Source organism: Heptranchias perlo, chromosome 14 (assembly GCF_035084215.1).
Source record: "Heptranchias perlo isolate sHepPer1 chromosome 14, sHepPer1.hap1, whole genome shotgun sequence".
Taxonomy (NCBI): domain Eukaryota; kingdom Metazoa; phylum Chordata; class Chondrichthyes; order Hexanchiformes; family Hexanchidae; genus Heptranchias; species Heptranchias perlo.
In genome coordinates this window covers 37,694,501-37,710,911 of record NC_090338.1, presented here as the reverse complement: position 1 = coordinate 37,710,911, position 16,411 = coordinate 37,694,501, and the positions used below count along the sequence as shown (strand labels likewise).

At 40.9% G+C, this 16,411-nt stretch overlaps 1 protein-coding gene across 10 annotated transcripts in view; it reads left to right on the top strand.

The window, feature by feature from the left end:
• The window catches only part of ankhd1 (ankyrin repeat and KH domain containing 1), a 160,156-nt gene that overhangs the window by 113,352 nt on the left and 30,393 nt on the right, over window positions 1-16,411 (top strand). For all 10 annotated transcript variants that reach the window (XM_067996302.1, XM_067996301.1, XM_067996300.1 and 7 more), the window contains 8 exons: window positions 2,729-2,942; window positions 5,169-5,344; window positions 5,470-5,632; window positions 8,930-9,025; window positions 12,375-12,491; window positions 13,477-13,642; window positions 13,741-14,191; window positions 14,292-14,447. In XM_067996302.1, the coding sequence (XP_067852403.1) occupies window positions 2,729-2,942; window positions 5,169-5,344; window positions 5,470-5,632; window positions 8,930-9,025; window positions 12,375-12,491; window positions 13,477-13,642; window positions 13,741-14,191; window positions 14,292-14,447 (1,539 nt within the window). The remainder of the gene's footprint in view (window positions 1-2,728; window positions 2,943-5,168; window positions 5,345-5,469; window positions 5,633-8,929; window positions 9,026-12,374; window positions 12,492-13,476; window positions 13,643-13,740; window positions 14,192-14,291; window positions 14,448-16,411) is intronic.

The following is a 16,411-nucleotide window of genomic DNA, read 5'->3' as shown; positions in this document are numbered from 1 at the left end:
CAGGAGGAATTTCTCATTCAGTATGTGGATGGCCCGACTAGAGAGGGGGCAAAACTTGACCTCCTCTTGGGAAATAAGGAAGGGCAGGTGACAGAAGTGTTAGTGAGGGATCACTTTGGGACCAGTGATCATAATTCCATTAGTTTTATGATAGCTATGGAGAATGATAGGTCTGGCCCAAAAGTTAAAATTCTAAATTGGGGAAAGGCCAATTTTGATGGTATTAGACAGGAACTTTCAGAAGTTGATTGGGAGAGTCTGTTGGCAGGCAAAGGGATGTCTGGTAAGTGGGAGGCTTTCAAAAGTGTGTTAACCAGCGTGCAGAGTAAGCACATTCCTTATAAAGTGAAGGGCAAGGCTGGTAGAAGAAGGGAACCTTGGATGACTCGGGAGATTGAGGCCCTAGTCAAAAAGAAGAAGGAGGCATATGACATGCATAGGCAGCTGGGATCAAGTGGATCCCTTGAAGAGTATAGTGATTGCCGGAGTAGAGTTAAGAGAGAAATCAGGAGGGCAAAAAGGGGACATGAGATTGCTTTGGCAGATAAGGCAAAGGTGAATCCAAAGAGCTTCTACAAATACATAAAGGGCAAAAGAGTAATTAGGGAGAGAGTAGGGCCTCTAAAGGATCAACAAGGTCATCTATTTGTGGAACCACAAGAGATGGGTGAGATCCTAAATGAATATTTCACATCGGTTTTTTGCGGTTGAGAAAGGCATGGATGTTAGGGAACTTGGGGAAATAAATAGTGATGTCTTGAGTGTACATATTACAAAGAGGGAGGTGCTGGAAGTCTTAACGCGCATCAAGGTAGATAAATCTCCGGGACCTGATGAAATATATCCCAGGACGTTATGGGAGGTTAGGGAGGAAATAGCGGGTCCCCGAGCAGAGATATTTGAATCATCGACAGCTACAGGTGAGGTGCCTGAAGATTGGAGGGTAGCAAATGTTGTGCCTTTGTTTAAGAAGGGCGGCAGGGAAAAGCCTGGGAACTACAGACCGGTAAGCCTGACATCTGTAGTGGGTAAGTTGTTAGAGGGTATTCTGAGAGACAGGATCTACAGGCATTTGGAGAGGCAGGGACTGATTAGGAACAGTCAGCATGGTTTTGTGAGAGGAAAATCATGTCTCACAAATTTGATTGACTTTTTTGAAGGGGTAACCAAGAAGATAGATGAGGGCTGTGCAGTAGACGTGGTCTACATGGACTTTAGCAAAGCCTTTGACAAGGTACCGCATGGTAGGTTGTTACATAAGGTTAAACCTCACGGGATCCAAGGTGAGGTAGCCAATTGGATACAAAATTGGCTTGACGACAGAAGACAAAGGGTGGTTGTTGAGGGTTGTTTTTCAAACTGGAGGCCTGTGACCAGCGGTGTGCCTCAGGGATCGGTGCTGGGTCCGCTGTTATTTGTTATTTATATTAATGATTTGGATGAGAATTTAGGAGGCATGGTTAGTAAGTTTGCAGATGACACCAAGATTGGTGGCATTGTGGACAGTGAAGAAGGTTATCTAGGATTGCAACGGGATCTTGATAAATTGGGCCAGTGGGCCGATGAATGGCAGATTGAGTTTAATTTAGATAAATGTGAGGTGATGCATTTTGGTAGATCGAATCGGGCCAGGACCTACTCTGTTAATGGTAGGGCGTTGGGGAGAGTTATAGAACAAAGAGATCTAGGAGTGCAGGTTCATAGCTCCTTGAAAGTGGAGTCACAGGTGGATAGGGTGGTGAAGAAGGCATTCAGCATGCTTGGTTTCATTGGTCAGAACATTGAATACAGAAGTTGGGATGTCTTGTTGAAGTTGTACAAGATATTAGTTAGGCCACACTTGGAATACTGTGTACAGTTCTGGTCACCCTACTATAGAAAGGATATTATTAAACTAGAAAGAGTGCAGAAAAGATTTACTAGGATGCTACCGGGACTTGATGGTTTGACTTATAGGGAGAGGTTGGATAGACTGAGACTTTTTTTCCTGGAGAGTAGGAGGTTTCGGGGTGATCTTATAGAAGTCTATAAAATAATGAGGGGCATAGATAAGGTTGATAGTCAAAATCTTTTCCCAAAGGTAGGGGAGTCTATAACGAGGGGGCATAGATTTAAGGTGAGAGGGGAGAGATACAAAAGGGTCCAGAGGGGCAATTTTTTCACTCAAAGGGTGGTGAGTGTCTGGAACGAGCTGCCAGAGGCAGTAGTAGAGGCGGGTACAATTTTGTCTTTTAAAAAGCATTTGGACAGTTACATGGGTAAGATGGGTATAGAGGGATATGGGCCAAGTGCAGGCAATTGGGACTAGCTTAGTGGTATAAACTGGGCGACATGGACATGTTGGGCCGAAGGGCCTGTTTCCATGTTGTAAACTTCTATGATTCTATGTGTGCTTTATGTGAATGTCGGTGTGGAAGGCTACATTTAATTTGGCAGGGGACAGAGAAAGGAACAAAGGAAAATAATTTTAAGAAATTTTGATTTAGTTTAAGCTTTTCAACAGCTGCTTCTTTCCTCCCTCTTCCATCATTCCTGACTGAAGGTTTTCTTACCAGTTGAATCATGTTGTAAAACTGATCTCCAGTTAGAAACCACCTTAAGACATACTTATGTGCTAGTTTAGATACATAATCTGTGAGTGTCATAATTTAATTTAGACAAAGAAAGTTAAATAATTGCAGAGCAACTTTGTAAACACAAAATTCCTTACATGTTTATTCTGTTGCAGGACTGGCAGCAAATTAGGGATTTCTCCTCTGATGTTAGCTGCTATGAATGGCCATGTGGCATCTGTGAAACTGCTGCTTGATATGGGCTCTGACATCAATGCCCAGATTGAGACCAATAGAAACACTGCCCTTACTCTGGCCTGTTTCCAAGGTCGAGCGGAAGTTGTCAGCCTACTGTTGGATAGGAAGGCAAATGTTGAGCACAGAGCAAAGGTATTACTGTTTTATTGTTTATTAAAACATATAAATGTATAAAGGACAGTCGCTCCAGGCTTAAAATATATTGTACTGAAGGATTAAAATTATTCGCAAGAGCATTTGACTTCATTACTCCCCTCACTAGTTTATTTGAATTCATGCAGCACAAGCTTGAATATGTTTATTTGGTTATAATCATAGCTTCATACTATTTCTGGAGCTGACCTCAATTAATTTTTGTATATGTATGCACTTCCTTGTCAGCATGACACTTTGTGTAACACTATTTCTGTTACATTTGAATTTTCTTCTATATAGCCCATTCATTTTATAGCAGCAGTGATTCAGGTTTCCTAGCTTAACCTGCAAGCTTGTGTCGTGTTTGGGCAGTTTATGTACTTACCTCTGATTGGCTGGAGCAGATCACATGACCTGGTCCTTCAAGCTCCAACTCCCATGTCTGGCTGCCATTTTGTTCAGCGTTCTCTGCGAATTTTTCTTCTGCCCACTCTCCACAATTCCTGTTGCCCCTTCCCATTCAAATGTCGGGTCACCAGCTGGAGCAGCAGGGAGAAAACTAAAATCATGTTTCCCAACTCGGTGCTTGGAAACAGGCAGGAAATTTGGGAACTTGGGTGAGGAAGCAGGACTAAATGAAAGAGGTGGGACAAAAAAAAAAACTAGAGCATAAATGAAGCTATAAGACACACAAACAATGGGAGTGGAACATTAAAAGAAAAGTAAATCTGTACTTCAAAAAACATAAGCCAGGAGTGGGCCTAAAAAAGACGCTCGCTGAGAGTGGAAGCTGTACCAAAGATGATTTGGTGTGGGGAGGGGAGGGAGAGGTGTGTGCCAGCATAATCATGGCATCGAAGGTGGGAAGGTGCTTGAGAGGGGGTGAGACAAGGTATCCTTGGGCAGTTAGTCAGCCTCCCTAAACATTCCTTGTGAAAACTTCTCACTTGTATTTTTTTAGTCCCGCTTCCATCCTGGTGGGATTATTTTAACTTCCATCCCCTATGCTTGAAGTTAATTTTAGTAGAACACTACTGTTTGTTTTTAATAGTCTGCACATTCTGAAACCCTCAACGTCTGGTGAAATGGGGTTAGAGGGCAGGGGATAGTTGGACCAAGGTGGACAGACATAATTCAGCCCCATTTTTAAGTCATGCATTCTGACTGTTATTTTATTCTCATTAGAAATGTGGACATGGGAATTTATAATGGATTCTATTTATGTAAACTTATGCTGCAATTGCACCCTCCTACCAGTGATAGCGCTGCAGAACTTCCACTGGGTGTGACCAGTTTACATTGACAGTTTCGATTATAACTGTGTAGATTGAAGTTTATAGTTGAAAAGGTTTGCCAATTTTTATGTATGTGTATCTATCTATCTATCTTGTGGCATTGCACATAATAAGTTTTTATAATCGTTTTGTTACAGCCTCTCCATGTTTTGTGAATCTACAAGGCAGTCTGCTTTAACACTTCAGATTTTCAGACTAAACGTTGTATGGCTGACTTACATAATATATTGCAACTGTGTGGAAGTAAAATGATGATTTTGCTAACAGTTTTAAGCAAAGATTAAATTTGACATACTATAACCGTAATGTTCCATTTTGTTAGTGATGTCTAAATGGAGTATAATAAATAAATAGTACTTCTGTAAAGCAAGATAGTTTTTAAATCCTGCTTTAGGTAAATATTTTTTGTTAACTAACTCCAGTGAAGTACCGAGGAAGTGCTTAATTGAAACGCTGCATTGTTCGAAGCGCCGTTCTTCACCTGTAACACTGAATGGATTGCTGGCTGATATGCCTGTTCAGGTGGATGTTAAAAATGGTATGGCACAACTCAATGATCAGGGAGTTCTGATGCTTTGACCAAAATTCCTCTCAACCAATAATACCTAAAAAAATAAATTGATCATCTTGCTGTTTGTGGAACGTTGCTGTTGCAGCATGTTTGCTTTGCTTGTCTACATAAGTCACTAAATGTAACATAATTCACACTTGTGAAGCGCTTCAAGGTGTTTTTTTTTGACTGTGATAAGGCACTATATAAATGCAAGTTTTTTCAGGCTTCTCAGACAGCACATTGATCACTTGTATTCTATTTAGTGTAGTATATTAATTGTTTAAGGATTATTCCAAAATCTTTTGTTGCACAGCAGATAAAATTGACAGTGTATAACTGAAGCAGTTTAATCTAACTGGAACTGTTTCTATTTAGACTGGTCTTACACCCTTAATGGAAGCTGCCTCTGGAGGGTATGCTGAGGTGGGGAGAGTTCTGCTTGACAAAGGTGCTGATGTCAATGCACCACCAGTGCCTTCATCGCGTGATACAGCTTTAACCATTGCAGCAGATAAGGGTCACTACAAATTTTGTGAACTGCTGATAAACAGGTATTTAAAGTTTGAATATTTTTTAATGCATTGCATCCTTACAATTTGATTTCATTAAGATCCTGTAAAAGCTCAGTCAAAAGAAAATAATTTTGTACATTTCGATTTTTGTTTGAATGCTACAGAGGGGCTCACATTGATGTTCGCAACAAGAAAGGTAACACACCTTTATGGCTGGCAGCAAATGGTGGGCATTTTGATGTGGTCCAGTTATTGGTGCAGGCTGGTGCTGATGTGGATGCAGCAGACAACCGGAAAATCACACCTCTTATGGCAGCTTTCCGCAAGGTAAATCTTGGTCTGTTTCTCCTCCCCCCCCCCCCCCCCCCCCCCCCCCCCGCCATTTTGAATGTTTTGTAAAATAAAAAATGCATGGGATAAGACCAGGATAAGTACTACTTCAAAGTCTTGATTTCTTTTTAAAAACTATCAATTTAACTTTTATTTCATAAAAAAGGTTGGTTCTTATAATTAAAAAAGAGTCAAATTTCTTATTGCTGCAGAGTCCCATCATGTTGGGTCTCGTTGTTTCCTGGCCACTCCAGGAATATCACTGGCCAGGAGGATGCCAAGATTCCCACAGCTACTCGCTTCATTGTAGTGAAGCCATGACCACAGACTAGCCTGGGAACTGACCTTAAGTTGCCCAACTGTGGGAAAAGACCCTACTGATTGGACACACTGCATACCAACATGAAACAAGTTTCTTTTGACCCTGTATCTAAGGTTGCTACAGGGAGTAATCTGAGCTATCAATATTAGACAAAGCCATATAGCTGAGGTGTTGCGTTGCACCTGAAGTATAAAAGTAGCACGCCTGTGTGTCTCACATGGGCTGCAGAAATAGGATTAGTGGCGTTAATGTATTCTTTATTCCTGGTCGCTAGCTTTTGTGTGCGTATCTGTCTTTAATTTTCCCCCATCCCATTGGTCTATAAGATTTTCAAGTGTTTTCTCTTGTTGAAAAGTGAGACAAAGCAAGAATTGATTGTAGAGGCAGGGCTTTCCCAACATTCATTGTGATAATGAAAGGTATATGGATTTAATAAAGGACTTTCACTGCAATGAATGCTAGAGCTCGTCCTTCCTTCATGACCATTTCTTGCTTTCTCTACAATTCAAAATAGTCATGAGATCTCGATCTTCAGAGAGGGTGCAATGTTCTGCTGAATGTTGAAGAATTGATAAACCTGAGAAAATGTTTTCACAAGGCATTGACAAGTGACAATTCAAGATAAACCAGTTCCTACATTACTATGGTCTGATTTTTTGGTGTGTGATGGTTCACAATTGAGGAACAATCTTAGTTTATCTGTCTGAAGTTTGGTTGTCATTTCTTAATGTAATTTAACCTACATGAATAACTTACTCTCTGACCTGGTGCCTCCTGGAGCCTTTTTTTTCGTCGTCTTCTTAGATCATTCATTAGCTTTTTTTTTGGTATGGATTCGGGTGCATTACCACTACTAGTCTTGTATTCAGGCCTGGGGAATGGATGTGTTCACATTGCCTGCATGGTTACTCTTAAAGGGAAAGGATCCTAATGGGTTCTCCCCTTTGGTTGGTGTTTTAATCATTTCACAGCAAGGGTTAAATTATATTTTAAGAATGAGAAACACCATGATAGGCAATTTCACTTGCGCAATATTTTTGCTGTGTGGGAATAGTTTACACTGCAGGCAATCTCTGCCAAGAAAATCACTAGTGTGATATGGCTTTCAAACACTAAGAATGCAAGAAGCTTACTTGGGACTTGAGGCGAAAGCAAATAAGTGCTCTTGAAGGGAGTGTTTGTATGATCTCCTGGTTCCTTTGGTTTCATTTATTTCCCTCCTTGCATCCCTCAAATACACCTAACCTTAATGCATGTACATAGTAAGTTAAGAACATAAGAAATAGGAGCGGGCATGGCCATATGGCCCCTCGAGCCTGCTCTGCCATTCAATAAGATCATGGTTGGTCTTCGACCTGAACTCCACTTTCCCGCCTGATCCCCATATCCCTCGATTCCCCTGGAGTCCAAAAATCTATCTATCTCAGCTGTGAATATATTCAACGACTCAGCATCCACAGCCCTCTGAGGTAGAGAATTCCAAAGATCCACAACCCTCTGAGTGAGGAAATTCATCCTCATCTCAGTCCTAAATGGCCAACCCCTTATCCTGCAACTATGCCCCCAAGTTCTAGACTCTCCGGCCAGGGGATACAACTTCTCAGCACCTACCCTGTCAACCCCCCTCAGCATCTTGTTTCAATGAGATTAGCTCTCATTCTTCTAAACTCCAGAGAATATAGGCCCATTCTACTCAATCTCTCCTCATAGGACAACCCTCTCAACCCAGGAATCAATCTAGTGAACCTTCGTTGCACCGCCTCTAAGGCAAGTATATCCTTCCTTAAATAAGGTGACCAAAACTGTACACAGTACTCCAGGTGAGGTCTCGCCAAAGCCCTGTATAATTGTAGTAAGACTTCCTTACTCTTGTACTCCAACCCCCTTGCAATAAAGGCCAGCATACTATTAGCCGCCTTAATTGCTTGCTGTACCTTTTGTAACTTTGTGTTTCTTGTACAAGGATCTCTCTGAACACCAATAGTTTCTCACCATTTAAAAACTTCTGTTTTTCTATTCTTCCTACCAAAGTGAATAATCTCTCATTTCTCCACATTATACTCCATCTGCCACCCTCTTGCCCACTCACTTAACCTGTCTGTATCCTTTTGCAGACTCTTTGTGTCCTCCTCACAGCTTACTTTCCCATCTAGCTTTGTATTGTCAGCAAACTTGGATACGTTACACTCGGTCCCTTCATCTAAGCCATTAATATAGAACTGTAAATAGCTGAGGCCCCAGCACCGATCCTTGCGGCACCCCACCAGTTACAGCCTGTCAACCAGAAATGACCCGTTTATCCCGACTGTTTTCTGTCCATTAACCGATCCTCTATCCATGTTAATATATTACGCCCAATCCCATGAGCCCTTATCTTGTATAACAACCTTTTATGTGGCACCTTATCGAATGACTTTTGAAAATCCAAAAAACTACATTCACTGGTTCCCCTTTATCTACCCTGCTAGTTACATCCTCAAAAAAACTCTAATAAATGTCAAACACTATTTCCCTTTCATAAAAGTGTATTGACTCTGCCTAATCATATTATGATTTTCTAAGTTCCCTGTTACCACATCCTTAATAATGGATTCCAGCATTTTCCTGACGACTGATGTCAGGCTAACTGATCTACGGTTCCCTGTTTTCTCATTCCTTTCTTGAATAGTGGGGTTACATTTGCTACCTTCCAATCTGCTGGGACCGTTCTAGAACCTAGGGAATTTTGGAAGATCACAACTAATGCATTCACTATCTCTGCAGCCGCCCATCTTTAAGAACCCTAGGATGTAAGCCATCAGATATACTTTTATAAGATATGTCTTGATGAGCCGTTTCATAAAGCTGGAATGCTCTGATCAGTCAGCTTACAGCAAGTTTTATATAAGCACAGCTGTATTAGCGTCTTCCTTCAATGTCATTTAAGCGTGCATTTTCAAGTCTAATAAAGAATGTTGAATCATATTTTTCAGGGTCATGTGAAAGTTGTGCAGTACCTGGTGAAGGAGGTGAACCAATTTCCATCTGATATTGAATGTATGAGATACATAGCAACCATTACTGACAAAGTGAGTACATTCCTACATGGTGTGCACAAGAACACAATTTCTTCACCTTTAGGTTTCTTCTGTGTGCAGACATTTAGGTTTTCTAACTGGAATTTTCAGTCATGGAATCTGTGGTGATCTAGAATTGGACCCGTTCTAAGGGGGAAAAAAAGACACAAGGGGGCTCAGCCACTACCAGTGAGTTCATAGAATCACAGAAAATTTATGGCACAGAAGTCGGCCCATCTTGTCCACGCCGGCTGAGAAACGTGCCACCCAGCCTAATCCCACTTTCCCGCATTTGGTCCGTAGCACTGCAGGTCACGGCTCTTCAGGTGCACATCCAGATATTTTTTAAATGAGTTGAGGGTTTCTGCCTCTACCACCGTCTCAGGCAGAGAGTTCCGGAGCCTCACCACCCTATGGGTGAAAATTTCTTTCCTAATTTCCGCTCGAATCCTTCTACCAATCACTTTAAATCTATGCCCCCTGGTTATTGACCCCTCCTCTAAGGGAAATACGTCATTCCTACCCACTCTATTTAGGCCCTCCATAATTTTGTACACCTCAATCAAATCACCCCTCAGCCTCCTCTGTTCCAAGGAAAACAACCCCAGCCTATCCAATCTGTCATCGTAGCTAAAATTCTCCAGTCCTGGCAACATCCTCATAAATCTCCTCTGCACCCTCTCTAGTGCAATTACATCCTTCCTGTAATGTGACCAGAACTGTGCGCAGTACTCAAGGAAGAATAGACTGGTTTCAGACTGTGAAAGAGGCTGGGATTGTACTGACTCTTTGAAAGCAGGAGCCAGTAGATACTCATGGACGCAGGTTAGGGCAGATGTTGAGTGTGAACAATACAGGTGATAGAGAGAAGCAAATGAGAAAATAATATAAATAAGAAAATCAGCATCAATCAAAAAAATATATAAATAGAAGTGATCTGAGTGCAAACAGTAAGTTATCAATATTGTAGCAAATTTTAAATTTATGCATGTGTAAAAGTGCCAAGTATGGAAATGGGTTTTGTTTTCTGTACTTGGTGCATTTGTGCATGTACTGGAAATTCAAGGAAGAATTAAAAAGTGCAGAAGAGTGACATGGAGCTCCATGGCAATTTATTAAAGTATATTGAGATTAATTAATTCACCTGAAGAAAAACTTATTTTTGAAATTTTTAGTGATGTCTGGTTAAACAGGACACACAATACTTAGAGTAGGTGACGTCTTCCAAGTAATTTGTTATTGCTCAGATCCACTGTGTTTTCACTTCCTCTGGAATTTTAATGCAAAGTTGCAGTGTTCAGGCAGCAGCTTGCACTTTACAGGGTAAGTATAGACATTTACAGGATGGTGAGCCATGACAAATCATAATTACTTAATATTTATACCATACAACTGCACTTGTGTAGAAATTGGACACAAGTGTTTCCATGAAATAGGATGTGTCATTTTGTTGTAGTAATGTAGAAATGATTAAGTTGTGGATTGGGTTACCACATTCCCGATGAAATATAGGAATCTTCGAGATATGAACTGTATTAGTTCTGTGCTCTTATCATTTTGATTTCTCGTTCATGAAACCCACCTCCTGCTCCCTTGACCCCATTCCTACTAAACTGCTAGCCATCCAACTTCCTTTCCTGGCCCCCATGCTAGTCGATAATGTAAATGGTGCACTTGCCTGAAGCACTGTGCTGCCCTTTTTAAAAGCCGTTGGTGTCACCCATCCCTCCTCAAAAACCCCACCTTTGACTTCTGGCTTTGTAAACTATTGCACCATCTCCTACCTCCCTTTTCTCTTCAGTGTCCTTGAATGTGTCGTTGCCTCCCAGATCAATGCCCATCTTTCCTGCAATTCCGTTTGAATCACTCTATCTCTCAGCATCAAAATGGTCATACCCCACGTCACAAATTACATTTTCTGTGACTCTGGCACCTTATCCCTCTTCATCCTCTGCAGTCTTTGGCATGATTAACCACACTATCCTTTAACAATATCTCTACTGTATTGTCCAGGTCAATGGGACTGCCTTCACTTGGTTCCATTTTCTGCAGCATCTCCAGCAATGGCTTCTCTTCTAGCCCCTGCACCCTCACTTCGCGAGTCCCCCAAGGATCTATCCTTGGGCCCTTCCTCATCTAAATGTTGCCTCATGATGACATCATCTGCACACATGGGTTCAGTTTCTACATGTATGACAATGATACCCAGCTGTACACCTCCACCATCTCTTTGGACCCATTCACTGCTTCTTGGCTGTCAGTCTACTTGTTTGGCATCTAGCCATGATGAAGTGCAATTTTCTCCAGTCAAACATTGGGAAGATCGAAGCCATCACCGTTCGCTTCTGTCAAAGTCTGTACTCTCATCACTGACTCCATTCTCCTTCCCAGCCACTGTCTTGGGATGAACTCTACTCTTTGCAACCTCGGTGTGCTAATTGACCCCGAACTGAGCTTCTGAACCCGTGTCCTCTCCATCAAAATGTTTGCCTACTTCCCTCTCAATAACATAGCCTGCCTTTGCCCCCTACCTCTGCCCATCTGTTGTTGAAATCCTCAGAGTGGGTAACTGTGATCTGAACTATGTGGAGGGTAAATTCTGACATGGACTGGTTTGGCTAAGTGGCCTTATTTCGTGTTGTACCTTCTAATTATTTGTGTATCCATGCCTTTGTTACCTCTGCACTCAACTTCTGCAATGATGTGCCTTCGATGCTCCACACTCCATAAGATTCAAAATTCTGCTGCCTGTGTCCTAAGCTGCACTAAGTCCCGCTCGCTTATCATCCATAAACTTGCTGACCTACATTGGCTTCAAGTCTCCCCTGTTTAAAATTCTTATTCTCGTGTTTAAATCCCTCTATGGCTTGCTGCACCACATCTCTGTAACTGCCTTCCTCTTCTCCTTTAAGACCGTTCTTAAAATGCATTGTATTGAAAAAGCTTTTCATCAGCCCTCCAAATATCTGGCTCGATGTCTAGTGTATTGATTAGGCCTGTGTGAACCTTTTTGGGACATTCTTCTATGTTAAAGTTATGCAAGTTGTGGTAAGTCCTGTTCAATAATTTGTGACATACAGCTGGAACTGATCCAGACTGAGTTATGCCAAGGCACAATGAAGCTTAGTTAATAGTTGTACTATCCCTATTAAAAAAAAATAATTTTGCATTAGAACCTTTAATTTTTTTCTAATAAGCTTTTATGTTTCATTTAATATCCTATGTGGATTAGTGAACATTAAAGTTTTCTTTCTCCAAAGTTACTCTTTTTGCTTCCCAACCACCATTTATTTCTACACTTGTCCCCCTCCCCTGTCCTAAACAAAATGTTTTTAAATCTGATTACAATGTGTTGTTCTAGGAACTGCTTAAGAAATGTCACCAGTGCATGGAAACAATAGTTAAAGCAAAAGACCAGCAAGCTGCTGAAGCAAACAAGAATGCAAGCATTCTGCTCAAGGAGCTGGACTTGGAGAAGGTGGGAGTTCAGTCTGAATGATCATTGATAGATATCTTTAAAAAAATTACCACGTTGTGCTATTTTGAGTCCACCTTTTAGTTTGGTCTTTGTCATTCTTTCAATGTAGCTTCATCTTCCACATACAAAGTGCAGTCTCTTTGCCCTTTCTCTGAACAGATGTGCTTGCACTGTTACTTTTTAATGTAATATTTGCCTTATAGTATTGGTATAGTATCTTTGGCTTTCTCTCCATTAAAGGATTGAGGTGCAGGTCCAGAATGAGGCCTTGCATCTAACGCAGGGAACATTGTGGCTTGCAGGGCTACTGCAAAAATGAAATCTTCAAGTTACCTTTGACTTTGTCCTTTTTGATGGTTGGTAGTTCATTTGTATGTGTGGGAATGGGCTAACTGTTCAAAGAATGAAAATGGACATATTAATATGTATGTACGTGAAGTGTAACGTATGGGGAGATGAGATAGAGAAGCTGATGATGCCATAGTTTTGCGTTCATTTTTCTTAAGGGAAGGATTTATGTGAAAGTTGATATAATGGGTAATTCATGAAAAGACTTTTTGATGAACAAATAAATATTGATTTTTTTTTTTAATTTTGTTTTAAATGTTAAAACATTTGGACAACTCTTAGATCTACCAAAATTGTCAGCACAGTTTTAACCAAGAAACTTTGGCCCAGTTTTTCTGATTCTACTGTCATTGCTAATCCATTTAAAGTGAATGGGTTATTGTCTGCATCACAATGAGAAAACATAGGCCATTATTTTCTTCTACTTTCTTTCACACCTTGTGATGGATTTCCATTCTTTGCTTCAGGTGAATGTTAATTTTATAATTGTAACTTGAAAACTTTATTTCAAAATGGGCATTTTGAAGTTAAGGGATTCTACTTTTGCTGCACTTAGATTTTTAAAAAATTGGTAATGAAAGCATGCATGTTTTATTCTTCATGATTGATGCATAAATTAATTCTGTCTTTGTTATAGTCAAGGGAAGAAAGCCGAAAACTAGCGCTTGCAGCAAAAAGGGAAAAAAGAAAGGAAAAAAGAAAGAAGAAGAAAGAAGAACAGAAGCGGAAGCAGGAGGAGGAAGAAGCCAGAGTTAAGGAGAATTCAGAAAAGCAGCAAACTCCAGAAAAAGATAGGTTTGAAGGCAAGTCATTTTGATTTTAATTGTATGTGCACTGTAAATGTGGCCATGCTTTGTTTTTTTAAAGCAACTGAGCTAACTTCTTTTCTGTTTTTCCACAGATGAGGAAGTTGTGCCTATAGAGCCTCCCAGTGCGACTACAACTACCACTATTGGTATTTCTGCAACTTCAGCCACCTTTACTAGTGCTTATGGGAAAAAGAGAGCTAATGTTGTAACAACACCAAGTACTAACAGGAAAAACAAGAAAAACAAAACAAAAGATTCCTCTCCGAGTGTTCAAATAATTCTAGAAGATCAGCATATGTCTATAGCCCAACAGAAGGCAGATAAAAATAAAATAAATGGGGAACCGAGAGGCGGTGGTGCAGGAGGGAACAGTGATTCTGATAATGTTGACAGTACAGACTGCAATAGCGAGTGCAGCAGTGGCGGTAAAAGCCAAGAGCTCAACGTAATTGCTGACTTCCACAACTTTAGTGAGCCGAAATTGTACCCTCCGAGAATTGAAAAGTCCAATACTTCCATCTCAGAGACTCAGAATCATACAAGGTGAGATTAACGTTGTGTGCGAGCATTGGTTGTTTTACAGCAGTAATTTCATGTTTCTATTGGCATTTTTTCCTATTTATGTTATGTGCTTATCTTATAGACTGCACGATGGCACCAATGAAACAAATTCCAGCTCGTTATCTACAACTCACAAGTCTACTTCACTGCCACTGTCCTCCCCAAATGGAAAGATAAATTTAACCAGTCCAAAGCGAGGTCAAAAGAGGGAAGATGGCTGGAAAGAAGTTGTACGAAGGTAACTAAAGAAATTTTATGAATTAGTGATCTGTATTCCAGTATACTTGTATCGTTATAATACCAAAAAAGAAATTCATGCTCCCCACTTCCCCTCCAAAAAAGAAACCCCAAAAGGAGCAAAAATGTATTTAGTTCTTCCTAGATCACAGGTATATGTGCAAGTTTTTGGTGACAGAGTTTGAGGGTTTTTTTTCACCATGAAACCAATGTAAAATTTTCTGAGTATTCTGTGAACAGATGCTTATTGTATCCCAGTGATTTTCAGACTTTGCTGTGTGAGGGGTCATCTGCCCTAATTTCCCAAAGGAAAACAGTGCAATATTGGCATGAACTGTTTTCATATATAACAACAGAAACAGTGGGCCAGGAAGTCAACAAAAACAAAACAAAAGATGTGGAATGCCCAAAACATGGGAAAAGGGTTAGAGTAACAGTAATCTGTTGGCCTGCCCAATGGATACAGTATGCTTGGCCCCAGATAGATAGAAATTTGACCTTGTGGGCCACGTTTTGCAACCCTACATTGATGCAGTTGGTTTATGGCCCAGTAACTCTTCCTGCCTTGCTGTCACTTCTTTGTCACGTGCATCTTCATCTATAGGATTCTGTAAAAAAAAATTAGACCTAATGGATGTTTTAATAACTGGTGGGAGGAGTTGGAACTTAGAATCATAGAAGTTTACAACATGGAAACAGGCCCTTCGGCCCAACATGTCCATGTCGCCCAGTTTATACCACTAAGCTAGTCCCAATTGCCTGCACTTGGCCCATATCCCTCTATACCCATCTTACCCATGTAACTGTCCAAATGCTTTTTAAAAGACAAAATTGTACCCGCCTCTACTATTGCCCCTGGCAGCTCGTTCCAGACACTCACCACCCTTTGAGTGAAAAAATTGCCCCTCTGGACCCTTTTGTATCTCTCCCCTCTCACCTTAAATCTATGCCCCCTCGTTATAGACTCCCCTACCTTTGGGAAAAGATTTTGACTATCGACCTTATCTATGCCCCTCATTATTTTATAGACTTCTATAAGATCACCCCTAAACCTCCTACTCTCCAGGGAAAAAAGTCCCAGTCCATCTAACCTCTCCCTATAAGTCAAACCATCAAGTCCCGGTAGCATCCTAGTAAATCTTTTCTGCACTCTTTCTAGTTTAATAATATCCTTTCTATAGTCGGGTGACCAGAACTGTACACAGTATTCCAAGTGTGGCCTTACTAATGTCTTGTACAACTTCAACAAGACATCCCAACTCCTATATTCAATGTTCTGACCAATGAAACCAAGCATGCTGAATGCCTTCTTCACCACCCTATCCACCTGTGACTCCACTTTCAAGGAGCTATGAACCTGTACTCCTAGATCTCTTTGTTCTATAACTCTCCCCAGTGCCCTACCATTAACGGAGTAGGTCCTGGTCTGATTCGATCTACCAAAATGCATCACCTCACATTTATCTAAATTAAACTCCATCTGCCATTCATCGGCCCACTGGCCCAATTTATCAAGATCCCGTTGCAATCCTAGATAACCTTCACTGTCCACAATGCCACCAATCTTGGTGTCATCTGCAAACTTACTAACCATTCCTCCTAAATTCTCATCCAAATCATTAATATAAATAACAAATAACAGCGGACCCAGCACCGATCCCTGAGGCACACCGCTGGTCACAGGCCTCCAGTCTGAAAAACAACCCTCTACAACCACCCTCTGTCTTCTGTCGTCAAGCCAATTTTGTATCCAATTGGCTACCTCACCTTGGATCCCGTGAGATTTAACCTTATGTAACAACCTACCATGCGGTACCTTGTCAGAGGCTTTGCTAAAGTCCATGTAGACCACGTCTACTGTACAGCCCTCATCTATCTTCTTGGTTACCCCTTCAAAAAAGTCAATCAAATTCGTGAGACATGATTTTCCTCTCACAAAACCATGCTGACTGTTCCTAATCAGTC